Source organism: Eulemur rufifrons, chromosome 19, assembly GCF_041146395.1.
Source record: "Eulemur rufifrons isolate Redbay chromosome 19, OSU_ERuf_1, whole genome shotgun sequence".
Classification (NCBI taxonomy): Eukaryota; Metazoa; Chordata; class Mammalia; order Primates; family Lemuridae; genus Eulemur; species Eulemur rufifrons.
The window spans coordinates 46752449-46769504 of NC_091001.1; the positions used below are offsets into that span (position 1 = coordinate 46752449).

The 17056-nt window shown below is 40.7% G+C and overlaps 1 protein-coding gene across 2 annotated transcripts in view; it reads left to right on the forward strand.

Moving 5' to 3' along the window:
• The first annotated feature begins 1606 nt into the window (after positions 1-1606).
• EIF2AK3 (eukaryotic translation initiation factor 2 alpha kinase 3) overlaps positions 1607-17056 on the forward strand; it is a 68413-nt gene continuing 52963 nt past the window's right edge. For both annotated transcript variants that reach the window (XM_069493943.1, XM_069493944.1), the window contains exons 1-2: positions 1607-1957; positions 13893-14022. In XM_069493943.1, the coding sequence (XP_069350044.1) occupies positions 1653-1957; positions 13893-14022 (435 nt within the window). In that variant the 5' untranslated portion in view covers positions 1607-1652. The remainder of the gene's footprint in view (positions 1958-13892; positions 14023-17056) is intronic.

Genomic DNA, 17056 nt, shown 5'->3' on the forward strand with positions numbered 1-17056 from the left:
TTTAAGAGTGGGGGGGGGTTGTGAGGAGGGGTGCTCAGTTTCCTTGTGGCTTTTTTGTTGACACAGAGTCTCACTGTGCTGCCCTGGGTAGAGTGCAGTGGCGTTATTGTAGCTCAATGTAACCTCCAACTCCTGGGCTTCCGAGTAGCTGGGACTGCAGACGTGCACCACTAAGCCCGGCTAATTTTTTCTATTTTTAGTAGAAACAGGGGTCTCACTCTTGCTCAGGCCAGTCTCAAACTCCTGAGCTTAAGCAATCCTCTCACCTCAGCCTCCCAGAGTGATAGGATTACAAGTGTGAGCCACCACGCCTGGCCTGTTTTGTTTGGAGAGAAATTAGGACATGTTTGTATGCAGATGGAGGAATTGCCAAAATCTTAAAAAATCTTCACCAGATTGATGGGGTAATAGCCTCCCAGTTAGTCTTCTCATCTTTGATACTGTTCTTCTGACTACACTGCTGAGGGATGTATCTTCTCATTGTTTCACTTATCTGCTCAAAAATCTCCAGGGTGTCCTTAATTGCTGTATTAAATGTATCAAATACCTTAGCCGAACATTCAAATCTTCTTCACTTAGGCCTTTTGCAGTTTCATCACTCTCTTTGGGAGAGCCCTTTAGTGAGGTACAAAGCATGCCAGTTCAGAGTCAGAAGGCACGAATTGAAGTTATGATTCTGGGACTAGCTGTATCAATGCAAACTACGTCAATGCACCGGGGCTGGGCTCCTTGCAGTTAATAAGGAGGTAGGAAGCGTGTCGGGCAGATTAGATTATCTGTAGGTCACTGCCACCTCTAGCAAACTGTACTTCTCAGCACTGTCACCGCCACAAATAGGATCATCTCCTGAACCCGCCTTACCGCTTCCACTTCTGGGGACTATACGAATTGTGTGGTCACTTAGCTTTCAAGCTCTGCTTTTGCCTTTCCAAATAGACTAGACTTTAGAAGAGCTGCAGCAGTAGCTCCTTCAAGGTCTGCCGCCTCCCAGCCACCAGGGATTTGCCTCCCACCTTCCCTTCCTCTTGGGACCGTCTTCACAGTCAGAAACCGCCACGTATTAAGTACCGCTTCCAACCAATCAAGAAGTAGTTATCTCAGCTCTTTGAGAAGCATCTACTTCCGCCAATGATCTTCAAGTCTTCTCCAGCGCCTCGGTTTGAGGGGCGAGGCCAACCACCTCCATGGCCAATCTGTTCCAGGAAGGGTAGACCGGGAACTGCAGAGCCCACCAATCGGGTAAGCAGGCTGCAGGGAAGGAGCTTTCTCATTAGTAACTGCCTCCGGAAGAGGGACGGGCTCCAGAGACGAAAGTACGATTTAATTGGTAGGCGTGATGTTGACAACCGGGAAAAGTCCTCCTTCCCCAGCAAGGCCAGCCTGGGGCCACGGAGTGGCAGTGGCCACAGCCAATTGCAGAGCAGACGCGCAGAAAGTTTGCTCAATGGGCGATGTCCGAGGGAGGCTGTCACTCAGGTGGCGGCGGCGGAGGCAGGGCTGAGACGTGGCCCCGGGAACGCTGCTGGCTGTCCAGGCCATCCGGGCGGCGGCAGAGTCGCTAGCGCGTCCTCGCCCTGGTGGGGACTCCGAACGGCGAGAGAGGCGGGCGCCGGTGGCTGCGCCTCCATGCTCGCGCGCGGGGCGGGCCGCTGATGGAGCGCGCCATCAGCCCAGGGCTGCTAGTGCGGGCGCTGCTGCTGGGGCTGCTGCTGGAGCTCGCCGCGGGGACAGTGGCCGCGGGGCGTGCCCGCGACATCCCCGCGCCGACGGCGGAGGCGGCATTCGGCCTGGGGGCCGCGGCCGCTCCCACCTCAGCTGCGCGGGTACCGGTGGCGGGGCCCGTGGCGGCGGCCGAAGTGACGGTGGAGGATGCTGAGGCACTGCCGGCGGCCGCGGGCGAGCAGGAGCCACGGGGGCCGGAGCCCCACGACGAGGCCGAGCTGCGGCCGCGCGGCAGGTGAGGGGCTGCCGACGCTGGGATGCGATTTGTTTACGTGCGCGAGCAGCGGAGGATCTGAGGGTCGGGGGGAGGTGGAGGCGGAGACCCGGGACCAGGGGCAGGCGTCTTCCCTGGGTGGCGGCCTCTTGCTGGAGAAGGACAGCTGGTGATCAGGGGGCGAGCGCGGGGCCGCGACGCTCTCCCATCCCCTGGCCACTGATGGCACTGAGCTCAGCTCTCGGGCGCCTGGTCCTTGCTCGCGGGCGATAGCAGCATCCTTGCAGGTGTAAGGGGATGCTCGGAGAACGGAGCACCCGGGTTGCAAAGAAACGTCACTTTCCCTCTTTTGTTGTTTCCGGGCTTTATTCAACCTCCAAGAACCTTTCGCCCTCTTTTTCCTTACGTGTATCACCCCATGTCTGTGCTGGTGTGACAGCTGTTTTGAGAAAGGGCTTTCAAAAGAGATGTCTACGTCTTCCTTCAAACACAACTGTAGTGCCCAGACGAGGATTGAGATCGGTATGTCTGTAGTTGAGATCTGCAGAACAGCCGCATCAGAATAATCCCTGCAGTCATGCTGTTCAAGCTACCGTTTTTTTTAGGCCCCACCCCAATTTTACTGAATCAGACTTTCTCTGAGTAAGAACCTGGAATCGACATGTTTAACGAGCACTCCGGACAATCCTTGAACACACTAAAGTTTAAGAGCTATAGTTAAGTTCTTGAACATTGGTTCTTGAACCTAAGAGCTGTGGTTAGGTTCTTGAATATTGCTTAGGTTCTTGAACAAGGGTTTTTCTATATAAACATTTAATATAGGGTTATCTTGGTTGAGTTTCTTAGCTTTCTTAAAAATGTTATTTCAAGGTACATGTTTTGAAGCACTTTTCAAAGTCTAGCTAGACACAAATGTAAGGCATATTATTGGTAAGGTATTTTGCAGGCAGCCAATCTTAGCACACCTGGGAAGCAAGTGATGTCCCACTTAACAAATGGAATGATAACAGAAGCATTAGGTAAATTAGACCACGGAGGCTAGAATCTGGATTAGAAAGTATTTTAAACTTATAGTACTCACTAAATCATAACAAGTTAGATGTAGTTTTCAATTAAATATCAGAACTTTGATCTATATACCTGGAGACTACTATATAGGATAAATACTAAAATTCTCTAGGCACCATTTGAATATTTATATATAAAAAAATTTGTTTTGAGTAACAAATATATAGCAAAATTTTCTCAGGTTTGCTAATGAATCAACTGCCCTGGAAGAGTGTTTATCTTAAAGAAACTTCTAAAACACCTGCTAAAAGTAAATTACATGGAGTAAGATGTTTTCTTTTTCTGAGACTTCAAATCCACTTCAGCAAGTACTTACCCACTGACAAGGGCCCAAGGTGCCCTGGGGTGATGGAGGTTAGGCGGATAGTCCCTGCCCTCCAGGAGGAGTGTGCAGTCTAGCAGTGAGGATGAAATGAGGAGCTCGATAATGGCATTATAGAGCAGAAGCAGTGCAAATTAAGGTTCATGGGTGTCCTGGGGTTTTTGTGGTGTTCACTGGGTGGGATATGGGGGTGAGGTAGGTGAGAACGTAAGAAAATTCTGTGGCATAATAAATTGGTTCCTGAAAAATGGGTAAAATTGTGATGGACAGATACCTGTACTTGAGGAAACAGCAAGAGATACAGAGGCTGGAGATTATGTTTAGAGAACATTTTGCCTCTGTATACATCTATGTGTGTGGGGTGTGTGTGTGTTTGTATGTTTGTATGTTTGGGACCTGTGTGTGTGTGACCTGTGTGTATGTGAGATACAGATGTGCCCATATGTATGCTGGGCAGGGAGAAGTAGAAGATGAGGCTAGAAAAATAGGTTGGGGCCACATTATGTGTGTATACAGCCTTACTCTAGTAACAGCAGCATCACCTGGAAGCATGTTAAAAATCCAGAATCAGGTACCACCACAGACCCACTGAATGAGTATCTGCATTTTAACAAGGCCACCATGTGATTGCCATGCACATTACAGTTTGAGAAATGTTGGGTAGAGTATTCTGAATGCCAGGCTTGATCAAAATTATGCCTAAGGAATATTTCTCTACCAACAGTGTGTACTGAAAACTTGAGTTAAGAATACAAAAAGGAGAGTTATAGCAGTTTAGATAAGAGGTAGAGTGTTAAGTAGTATAGAACAGAGGAGACAGAGTTGAGAGATATTAGAGGCAAAATCTTGGTTCCTGGCAAATGAATTCATTCTTCCACCCTTGAAACCCCTGTCCAAAGATTAAGACTGGGTAGCCAAAAGATGAGAGCACACATAGGAAAATAGAGAGGTTTAGGGGAGCAAGGAAGAAAAGATAAGGGGTTTGGTGCTGGACATAATGTCTTAGAAGTGCAGACAGGACATCCAGAGGGAGACATTTGGTAGGTAGGTGGCAATGAGTGACATGGAGCTGGGGAGAGGGCAGGTTAAATAACTGAACTTGTGAGAAAGAGGCGGCTCATGAGAAAACCTCAGGAAATACCTTGTATTTTAGGGAGGAAGATGAGCCAGCAAAGGAGACTGAGTAGGTTGGAGGTGTAGGATGTGGACTGGGAAGAATGAAAGATCTGGGGATCACACTTGTAAGTAAAGCAGCAGAGACAATACTCAGATTGCAAGAGGTTAAAGATTCATCCCTTTCTGCCCCACTCCCTCCTTTCCTCACTGACAGGAAGTAATTTTTAGAAGAAACTTCTGAACTTGTTCATAGACTGAGAGAAGGGAGCCTGTGTAGACAGGTTGAAAATGAAAGGAATAGACAAGGAGGTGAAGGTAATTGGAGAGGATCTACTGGGCAAGCAGGAGGATCACTTCTTTCTCAGAAACTATTAATAGAGTTTTGAAAATGGGAATTTTGCCTGGAAGAGAATGATCTCTGGCAAACAGAATTGGCTAGGAAGAGTTAGGGCCCAGTTTTGGGGTCTGCCTGGTAGTGTGAACTTGAGATAGTGTGGAATGTTTGAGAAACCTTGGGTAAGTTGATAGTCAACAGGAGATAAAGTATATGAAAGTTTTTTTAAGTACACTTTAAAAAAAGTCAAAGCCCAGAGAATATCAGTTCCATAATAATAGACCAATAGTCTGTTTCAAGAAGTAGGATTAGGGGAACAGACTTTAATTAACCAAGCGTTTATCACAAACAGCTGTGAAGAACTGTGGTATTTGCAAAACTTTTAAAAGGAGGGAGGTGGGGAATTAAGATCTTTATTTTTGCATATTGTCTTTTGATGCTCAAGAAGCAATATGAGACTCGCTAGTTCATTATTTTTTTTCTCTTAAGAGAATTTTCAGCTTTTCGTTGGTTTCATTCTAAATGTTACTCTGCATATCAAGCATGTGAATGAGAAAATAAGCTATTTTTTTCTTTAAAAGGTAGCTAAGTAGGCCAGGTGTGGTGTCACATGCCTGTAGTCTGAGCTACTTAGGAGGCTAAGGCAGGAGGATCACTTGAGCCCAGGAGTTGGAGGTTGCAGTGAGCTATGATGATGCCAAGTAGATGCTCCCAGGGAGACAGAGCAGTGAGACTCCGTCTCCAAAGAAAAGAAAATGTAGCTGAAATAAACTTGTTTTATTGGTAGAAATCTTCTCCATGTTTCTTCTGTTAAACATTACATTTAGCTGAAATTTAAATGCAATGGTCACTGCAGAAAGTTGGAAAGAAAGTCTCAATCTCACCTCACTGTTAGGTTTTATGAACGTTGGCATAATTTATGAGTTACTGGTTTTGTGACTCCAACACAAATAGCAAATTGCAGAGTGTCATTTGGGATTCTTTCTATAGGTTAGGAGGATGTTCTGACAACCTCAGAAGTTATGGAGAACTAGTTTTTTTTTTTTTTCACCCCCTCCTGAAAAACTAATCTTAACTATCATGCTAATTTGCAAAGTATATATTCTTTTTTCCTCTGCCTCTAGTTCCTCTCTAAGAAAAATATTACTAAATTTGACATTAATCTCTGGTGCTTCTTTAATTTGTTCATCTGTAAACTGAATTTTTGGATTAAATGAGATAACTTGGAAACATTTGCAAATGTAAGATTATTTAATTCGTCTTTCTCTTTCCTGTCCTTTCTTAAAGTAATATGATGTGAAACAATGGTACAGAAATCCTGTTTTCCTCAGATTTTCAGATTCATAATCATGTTTTTTTGTTTGTTTTTTTAACTACTAGGACCCTTGAATAGTAGCATCTCAGAATACCATGTTGATAGGAAGCTCAGTCGTCTAATCCCATCATTACTCTTCCAACTCCACTCTTAGAGTTAACTAAAAACTTCACATTTAAAGAAAAATTTATACAGAACTTTCAAAGCAAGTCATAAGCCAGAGTAAATATACTTTGGGCAAGTAATGAACCATCCTTCCTGTCTACAATTGTCTTTAGCTTTATTGGCAGTTGGGCTCTGGGTAGGATGCGTGACAGGGATGGGAGACTGTGCTCTTTATTGGAGCTCAGCTTTCTGTGCTCCTAGGCATTTTGCAGAGGGGACCTGTCTTTATCAGTTGCTGTGAGCTACAGCTTCAGTGTGGCTCTTCTATCTCTAAATATTGCCTGGGAACTCCATTGGCTTTTCTCCTTTTTTGTAAGAAAGGAGTTGCTTCTACATTTTTATTATAAATTGTTTTAAAATACAGAAAGAACTTGTTACAGAGGTAAATGTAGGGAAGGAGATTAAATGTGGGTATTTGTTTTTTAACTCCATTCTCTTTGTAAATTATCATTTGATTAAAAATGTTTCATAGAATAAAGTAGAAAAAGTGCTTCCAAAAATGTTTTAATCTAACAGGGAAAGGATATCTGTCACTCTCATGTTACCTGTAACACTGAAACCTTAGATTGTATGTCTTTAAGGTCTAACTAATATGTCAGAGTTATAAAGTATAATTGGTAATTTTGGACAATATTTGTTTCGATTCGGGGCATGGCTAGTCTTGTGATATGTTTAAATAAAGGAGGTTTGTCTTGAAGATTTACTTAGTAGGTGAGGACTAGGAAGTCAAGTCCAATTGGTACTAGTTTGTTTCTAAACAAGAACATATGCTTCCTTTAGTGAGAACATATATTTGAGTAGAGGATTCTTGGCTACACCAAAAAAAAAAAAAAAACAAAAAAAAAACAGATTGAACCAAATCACATTTTTGGCTTTCTGAAGTTTTCTTCCCCAGCAAGGAAGGAAACTTGAAATTTTAAAATAGGCAGTTGTTAATGTAGAAACTGTTCAATCTATACAATGTTCTCCTGTCATCTGCTTATCTTCTTTCATGTGGGAAATTTCCATGGGAGATAAGACTCCCTTAAAATTACTTTATGAAGAAATTTAGCATATATTTATCAGAATTTGATAAACGTGACTGTAAATAGGCAGATGTTCTGGGTAACTTAAGTCAGAGCACTTTTTTAAAAATTGCATATTTGTTGTGGCATCAAGTCATTTCTGCTAAATTGAGGTCATAATCAGTAATTACAGGATAAATAACATCTTGATGAGATTTCTGGGAGGAATAAAAAACTGCACGTTATAGTTTTATAGTAGTTGCCACGTATGTAGACTTACAGTTAACAGAATAATAGATTTAGAGTTAGAAAGCCTGAACTTCTACTCCTGTTCAAAACTTATTTGGTACATGACCTTAGGCAAGTCATATCTTTTTACACTTTTTTGAGCTGCTTTTTTTTTTTTTCTTTATATCCTACTAGGGTTTATTCATTCAACAAACATTTATTGTATTTTATTAGAGGCTAGGGACTGTTAGGTCCTGAGAGTAGATAAATGTCTTTTTCTTAGGAAGCTCCAAGCCTGACAGGGAGACAATTGTGTTAAAGAATTAACTCTCCTAGAATGGATGATAATTGACATACAAGTTCTGTGTGAGTGAAGAGAATGCAAGTGTCAAGAGAATGCAAGTCCTGTGAGCAGGAGCACGGGGGGGGGGGGGGGGGGGGGGGGGGGGGTGTGCAATGAGCATAGCGCAGTGGCCCCTAACCGTGGGCTCCTGGACCCCTGTGGATCTGCAGAGATAACAATGGGGATCCATGAGGTTGTCGGTATTTTAAAATAACCTAATGGAAATTGGACGTTTAGTAGGGAGAAGGTTAATTAAAAAGTCAAGTTTCTTTGTTTTGAACTAGAACTATATCAAACCTTATATGGTAATGATAGTTATTTCTTTCCAGAAATCTTGAATATTTTTATTGGTTCTTATTTCCTCTAAAGATGAGGGAATTAATTATATGCAATGTGCATTTGGCAAATGAAATAATTTAAGATGTGGGGCAAAATGTAAATGAACAAGGGAACTTTGTTGAAAAGGTTACAGACCTCCAGGGTGTGTGAGTGTGTTTGTGGCTGCAGGTTGGGGGAGGTGAAGGAAGAGGGGTTTGGGGTTGGCAGGAGAGGCAGAAAGTAAGATTAAGGAAAGTACACTGAAGCCAGATTGTGAAAGGCTTTATGTGCCCAAGTGATGTGGCCTTCAGTGGGCACAGGGAGCCTTGAAAATTTATCAGATTTTCTGGAAACGACACCAATTGGACATTAGACTGAGGTGGGGGGTGGGGGAGGGGATGGGGGTATGCCTACACAATGAGTGCATTGCGCACCGTTTGGGGAGTGGTAACATTTGAAGGTGCTGACTCGGGAAAGGGGGGGTGGGGAAAAAAATATGAAACTATTGTTTTTAACCTGCACTGTTCACTTAATAATTTATCATGAATATTTCCCATATTATTTCATATCATTGTACAAGAAATAATGTATACATTATGAGGACATACTGTATCTAACAAGATATACTGTTAGACTCTTTGATTCTGTAAAATAAAAAAAAAAAAAAAAAAAAAGAAAATTTATCAGATTTCTATTGTAGAAACAACATTTTTGGAAGAGTGGAGGGGAAAGAGACCTGAGGCAGGAAAATATGTCAGAAAGCCTTTTAAGGTGTTCTCATGAGAACTGGGAATCTGTTCTAGGGCAAGGATAGTGGTAATGATGAAGAAAAAGATTTAACAGAAGCTTTAGAAATAGAATCAAGAGTACATGACTGTAGAGGATGAGGGAGCAGGTAGAGTTGATGTCTGATTCACATGTTCGGTGGGGGATGGATGGTTATGCTGTTAAGGGAGAAAGAAGTGGGAAGAATAGGATGTGGGAGAGAAGTTAAGTTCTCTGAGCATGTTATGGTGATAACACGTAGATCCTGTTGAAGATGCAGAACTAGTGTAGGGAGAGAGAGATGGTGAACTACATAAATTCTGTATAGGTTTGGAGGCTGTCGTACTTACTATAGAGAGAAGCAGCCATGGACACTGACCATCTAGGCAGAACATGTAGTACAAAGAGGAAAAAGTACCTGTTCTGGAGCGATTGGGAGCTATAAGAACGATAAATGAGGACCCAGGAGGAACTGATCCTGTAGAAAACCAGGGAAGAAGAATGTCCAGGAATGAGGAACTAACCCTGACAGTGGCTTCTGTGAGAACAGACCTGATGAGGGGAATGGATCTGGCTGTTAGAAGGCCACTGGAAACTTTTTTGAAAGTAGCTTCAAGGCTGGGTGCAGTGGCTCATGCCTATAACATCAACAGTTTTGGATGCCTGTGCAGGAGGACTGCTTAAGGCCAGAAGTTTGAGGCCAGCCTGGGCAACATAGCAAGACCCTGTCTCTACAAAAAGTAAAAAAAAAAAATTGCTGAGTGTGGTGGCACATGCCTGTAGTCACAGCTACTCAGGAGGCTGGGGCAGAAGGATCCCTTGAGCCCAAGAGTTCCAGACAACAGTAAGCTATGATCATGCCACTGCACTCCATCCTGGGTAAGAGAGCAAGACTCTGCCTCTAAAAAGACACACACACACTAAAAAAAAAAAACTTCAAATAATTGGATTATGAGTGAGAGAACAGTGTTTGCTATAGAATCATCCAAACAAATGCCTTTGTAAAACTAAAACTAAGTGTAAGTGAGCAATAGATGTTTCAAAAGCACTTACTGATGATGAGTTGTTCAATATGCCTTCTTCATCCAAGTCATAAGTTATTATTTTTTCTCTATGGAAATGGCTCTCTGAGGTAAGTCAGTGTTTGCATAACTTACCATATCCATATAAAATTAAAAAAGAGGCTGAGAAAGGTATAAAAAGATGTGACTTGCCTAAGGTCATGCACCAGACAAGTTTTGAACAGGAGCAGAAATTCAGGTTTTCTAACTCTAAATCTTTAAAAAGCAGAATAGATTGGCCAAAAAGGTTGTTTGACTCAGTTAAATATACCCCCATGATAGGTTTTCAGTGAAACAATGGTTAAATATTAAACTCCAAATTACCTATTAAAACACGTTCTTACATATACCTATGACACAAATATGCATATTTTATTGTTGAATTTTTCTTTGTTGTGAAGATGAGAGCTAGAATTTTGTTATTCTTCTCTGAATATACCTCTAGCACACAAGTAGCAGCCATGTATTTAGGAAAAGCATAGGTTTTTTTGTCATTATAAATAGAATGCCTAGGGGAATAAACAAACAATGTTGGTTCTTACTTTTAAAAAAATAATATCTGAAGTGTTTGATGGCCTTAATTTTCCATGAGTTAACACTGCTTACACTAAGTTTTGTTTCAATTAGAGTTTTTCATTTAACCATTTATTTGTGCTTAATGATTACTGAACAGAAAAATGAGACATTTCTACAGTGGGACTAGGAAAGAGTTAACTTGGCTTTTAACCCTTGATCTCTAACTTAACCTGGATCTCTAACTTAATTAGATTCTTATTTATTGTAAAATAATTTTCTTACTCAAATTATCCTTCTCTACCAACTCCCAGTAGATTTCTTTAGAAAGCAGAAGGAGACCATGTAAGGAGGGGAGTTGGGTGGTCCCCTTCCATTTGTTTTATTGTTTAAAATTACTTGAGTTTGTAACATGGCAAACTCTTTATTTTCACAAATTGGACTAAGAGTTACCATTTGAGAAATTGAAAATTAGAATTAGTGTATAGTTTGGAAACTAAATTAATGATATCATTTATTCATTTAATAAATTGTTCTTTGAAAAGTTTTTCTTGGTCAACTTGTGACTTTACTTTGAATTTTTATACATTGTGCATCAAGTGAAGTAGAAGAGATAAAGTTGTATCTTATAATCCTAACCAGGAATATAACTATACGTGCTTAGAATTTACAAGGTCTTTAAAGCAGAAATATTATACCTAACAGATTCCTAGAACAACTGTACAACTCATCCTTTCATTCAATAAATATTTATGGAGAGCCTGCTGTGTATCTGGGAGTGTATGTTCCATAAAGAAGGAACAGTAGCTACAAAGGCCCTCAGGGAAAATCATGCATGATATGTTTGAAGAATGGAGGAAGTATGTCTGGGAGTATTGATTTTGGATAGGTGAACTTTGATAAACCTTTTGGATGATCTAAATCTGGTAGGTAGTTAGATATGTATGTTCAGAGTTTAGGGAAGAGGCCTGGAACCAGAAATATAAATTTGGGAGTTGCCAGCATATAGATGGTATTTAAAGCCATGAGACTGGATGAGATCACCAAAAAAAAATTACATGTAGGTAGAGACTATTTTAAGAGATAGGAAAGATGAGGAAACAGAAAATGAAACTGAGAAAGAATAGCATAGAACCGAGTACCAAAAAAAACGAAAAAAGAAAAAATGAGGAGAGTATGGTGTCCTGGAAGTTTCATGGAGGTCAGAAGTAGCTGATCAGGTGCTGCTGGATGGTCAAGTGAACTGAGACCTTACCATGAGATTCATCAATGTGAAGGTCATTGGTGACTCTGACAAGAACCATTCAGTGGAGAGGTAAGGGCAAAAACTTGGTTAGAAGTAGTTGGACAGAGGGGAGGAGAGGATTTGGAAACAGAGTATGTAACAATTTTTTCAAGGAGTTTTGTTGCAAAGAGGGGCAAGATGTAGATTGAAATTTGGAGGGGGGAGAGGGATTCATTTTGTTTGATCTGGTTTGGTTTTTAAATTGAGGAAAATAATAGCATATTTTCATACTGCTATTAATGTAACAACATACCATAGACTGGGTAGCTTATAGAGAATAGGCATTTATTTCTCAAAATTCTGGAGGTTGAGAAGTCCAAGATCAAGGCACCAGCAGATTCAGTGTCTGGTGAAGGCCTGTTTCTCACAGATGGCACCCTCTCGCTGTGTCGTCATGTGGTGCAAGGGGTGAGGGGGTCTGTGGTGCTGCTTCTATAGTGGCACTAATATTGTAAGTGAGAGCCCTACCTTCATGCCCTAATCACCTCCCAAAGGCCCCATCTCCTATTACCATCATCATCATCATACTGGGGATTAGGTTTCAACATATGAATTTGGTGGAGGGGTCACACACATTTAGTCTATAGCAAATGCTGATGGGAATGTTCTAGTAGAGAGGGAATAATTGATACGGGAGTGAGAGGAGACATTGCAGGAGCGAGTTCTCACATACGCATGAGGGAGAGTTCTATTTCTTAAGTGGAGGTGTTGGTGGTGGATGGAAGTATGGACAGTCATCTGCACTGATCAGGAGGGAAGGTGGAATTCATGGGTCCGGGTGCTGATAAGTGGATAGAGGTGGTAATCCTTTGATTACTTCTCTTTTCCTCAGTAAAACAGGAAGCGTAGTCACTGAGATGTGTGAACTAGGAAGAGCTGGTATCAAAAGTTTGAGAAGAGAGGAGAAATGAAATAGTTGACCTAGCTGCCAACATTCAGGGACGAATGGAAATGAAATAGTTAACCTAGTTCAGTGGCATAGTGCATGGACTAGGGAAGTGTGTTATGGTTGTTGGGCATCATTAATAGCCTTTTTGAGGTTGATGGTCATGAATTAAAGGGAGACCAGTCAGCATGGTTATGTTTTTCTTCAGTTTCATTCAACTGCACAGATGCCGGGATAAGAAAGGAGAGAAAATTGGATTTAAGCAGGTCGGGGTTCTTCCAGTCGAGTGTGACATGTGAGAGAGGGGGTAGGGAGTTGAGGGTGTTTGTAAGGTAGTGCTTAAGATGAAGGACTGAGGGATTTTAACTGGTTAAGAGAGACATGAGGGTATGGTGGTAATGAAGGTCATAGAATCGATGGCTTGTAGGTACTGGTGGGGTCAGAGGTTTATTGGAGTTAGGGAAGTAGAGGAAGTGAGCTGGAAAGAGAGGAGTTGATAGCTGGGGGGTTGCAGTGATTGATAATGACAAGGTCTAGTGTCTGACCACAGGAGTGGCTGAGACAAGGAAGGTAGAAAATGAAAACCCAAAGAATGAGGTAGAAGTATGTTGCATGTGTTAGGTAGTGATGGTAAACCAGCAGCTAACATCCTCCAGGATGGATCAGTGGACGACAAGTGGTGATGGATGGAACAGTCTGATCCGGGAGGATTTTCAGAGAGGAGAGAAAGAAAATGGTCTGGAAATGGCAACGAGATACAAGAAGTGCACCTGCTTATCACTGGGCAAGAGTTATGGGAGAAAAGAAATTTGCTTCTGTAGGGAAGTAATATCCTCAGGGAAAGCCAGGTTTCTGTGAGAGCAAGAAGATGAGCGAATGTTCAAAGAAGACTGTTTCAGGGGAAAGGCTTTGAGGAAGTGGGGAAAGGTAAGAGAAGAGGACAGATAGAGGATGTCGAATTCCTTATAGGGATTGGATTGTGGAGTGGAGGGTGACCTCACAGTCTGGGGCTTTTCATAAGCAACATAAAGAGATAAAGGGCATATTGAAGTTGTCCTGGTCTAAAGACAGATAGTGGTGGCAAGACTAAGTGTTGGGGTGAGGTGGGCCCCCTCTTCCCTCCTTCCAGTGGAAACCTGGGCAGTGACTGGTATATGGAATAAGTGCCCACTGTCTTAGATATCTTTTAAATTTTGTCCTTTTTTTTTTTTTTTTTTTTTTTTAAATTTACAGGTCATTAGTAATTATCAGCACTTTAGATGGGCGAATTGCTGCCTTGGATCCTGAAAATCATGGTAAAAAGCAGTGGGATTTGGATGTGGGATCCGGCTCCTTGGTTTCATCTAGCCTTAGCAAACCAGAGGTAAGATTTTTCTATTATATAGTAACTAGAAAGCTTAGTTATAATGAGTAATTTCTGATATTAATAGGCTCAGGGCCCAAGTGCCTAGGTGTGAGGCCTGTCTGCCTCTTACAGGCTGTGTCCTCTTAGGGGAATCACTTAACTTTTCTATTCCTCAGTTCCCCTCCTGTAAAATGAGATGGAAAATAGCATCTACTTCTTAGGATTGTTTTGAGCATTAAATGAATTAATCATATTAACGAGTAGCTGAGGATACTATCTGCCATATCAATATAGCATATTATCTGAGTTATAAGTGGTCATTGTTTCTTATTATTATTACAAGGTCCCTAGGAATAATAAGATAAATATAAATACATACTTCATTGAGTTTTGCTAGTTAGAAATCCATGCTACAAAATACTGTAATTATTATTCCCTACATTTCCCTCAAGTGTGTATCCTAATTGTGAGCATTATTCACCTGTAATTTTTTTGGAATGTAGTTCTAGGCAAACTTGATTATTTGTAGAAAATTTATACTTAATAATTCTGAGCTCTAGAATGATAGAGGGGAAAGAGCATAGATTCAAAGAGACCTTGATTCCAAAACTACACTGGCGTCTGACTTCAAGACTTGGGCAAGTGACTTAGCCCTGTAGAGCTTTAGTGTTTGAAGGACCCTGCCTACCTTGATGGGGTGGAGATGGGGGAGATTAAACGAGGGAAGCTTATTTTCCTCACTTTTAATCTTGACTCGGTTGGATTACATTATGTCCCTCTCCTTTTCCAGAGCTTTATTCTATTGTTTAAATAATTTACAAATAAATCCATCTTTTGAGTTGTGACCACTAACGTTGAAGCATTCACCTCTGTTTTCCAATATGCCCTCAGCCTTCTACCATATCAAGTTGTTCCTGCAGGACACTCCCTAAAGTAGTCTTTTTTCTTTTGTCATTGGTCTTTTCCTTTAAAAAACTTCCTAGCTGGCATTAAGTTTGGAAAAGACAAAATTTAACATGAGAATGACCTGAATATTGGTGATAGAACTTTCCAATGGGAAAACTGCTCCCACTGACCAATCTATAATAACAGACTTCCTTCTGTTCTCCAGTAAACCCAGCCTGAATCTTTTCTGGTGCACCCAGGCTGGTATTTAGGGAAACAGCACTGCCAAATTTCCATATTTGCTGTTTGCTAAGCCCTGACTAGACTTTCAGAGTGCCTACTATTTGTCAGACAGTATATTGAAAATATCTTTTGAGAATAGTGAACTTCTGTATTGTGATTTATTAATGCAGATAGAAATTTGATTATAAATTACAATAAAAGTTTTGAATTGAGTGTAGTGTTCTACTCCAGTTAAACTTACTTATTTTACTAATTTATGTTCTGCTGGGATTATGCTTGGTTGGGTATGCACGTTTTGCTTTGTTTTAAAACTAGACATAAAAGATGATCAACAAAATGAGAAGACTGTAAGCTGCTTGCATCTGAGGTACTATTACAGTGTGTTGTAGTGGTGCAAAGCATGTGTGTGTTTTCAAACTGAAATATACACAGGCACAAATAAATAAATTGCATGATATGGCAAAGTAGAATGTATATCATTATAATAATCTGAGTTATAGTAAGTGTGTTTAAGTTATAAGCAGCTAGTCATACTCGGTTTTCTTATAAATAGCAATTATATTAGCTGTTTGTTAAACTACAGTTCAACTTTCTGACTGTCCCTGGTCCTACCATTTTCTGTGGTTTATTAGGGCTCTCTTGTTTTAAGTGTCCTCCCTCCAACCCGCCTCTAATCCTAGATTCTTTGGATAGAATGCTTTGAAATGTTGAATCATAGCATATTCAAAAAGTTCACCATTCACCTTTACAGCAATAAATGAAAAAAATTCACTGGTCACTTTCCACACAGGAGAAGAATCTTAAGACCTGCTTGCATTATCTAGGTTTAAATATTCTACTTTAGAGAAGAAAATGTAGAAGATCCAAAAGCATTGAACCATCTGTGATAACATGATAAGTTTACTAGATTTTGCTGCTACTCCAAGTTCTTGGGACCATTTCTTGAGAGTGTATGTTTAGTACATAGATATGCTAATGACAGTAACTTCGTTTCCACCATTGTAATATATGTCTGGTGTTCCTTACACACGGTAATCCTTCTGAGGTTGATATGTTGGTCCCATTTTGTAGAAGAGGAAACTGAAGCTCAAAGAAGTTATTTGCTTGAAGTTGCAGACCAACTATATAATAAAGCTGGGACTAAACCCAGGCTTGACTGACTGTACCCCATTCTGCCTGCCCTGGAGCCCTTTCCGTATCTCGTAGATACCTCCCCTTTACAAACTCAGGCTGTTCATCGAGTACAGTGGGTCTCAGACTCTTTGATCTCAGGACCCTTCTATACTCTTAAAAATTATTGAAAACTCCAAAGAGCCTTTCTCCCCATGGATTATAACTATCTATGCTTATAAAAATTAAAACAAGTGTTTAAAAGACTTATTTATTCGTTAAAGAAATAACAATAAACTCATTGCATGGTAACATAAATAACATATTTTTATGAAGAATAACTATATTTCCCAATAGAAAAAATATGCAATGAGAAAAGTAGTGTTTCACATTTTTGCAAGTCTCTTAAATTTCTGGCATAAAAGAAGACAATTGGATTTTTTTATCTGCTTCTTCATTAAATATATTGCATTGTTGTTTTAATTATATAAAGAAGAAAATCCAGCCACATACATATGTAGTTGGAAAAGGGAGGAGTATTTTAGAAGCCTTTCAAATAATTCCGATCATTCTTTTTTGATATTGAAATAAGTGGAAGTTTCTTAAAGGTTAGTTGTGCTGTGGACTCTGAAGCCATATCAGTGAACATTTTGTACTCTGTTACATTAACATCCACTGGTCTGTCTTGCCTTTTACTCATTTCTGTCATCTAGAAAATATTGACTCACTGAGTTACATAGATCTTCCAAATGTTGACATATTTCCTTATAGAATATAAAAAAATTCAAATTTGTACCTATCACCGCTGATCTCA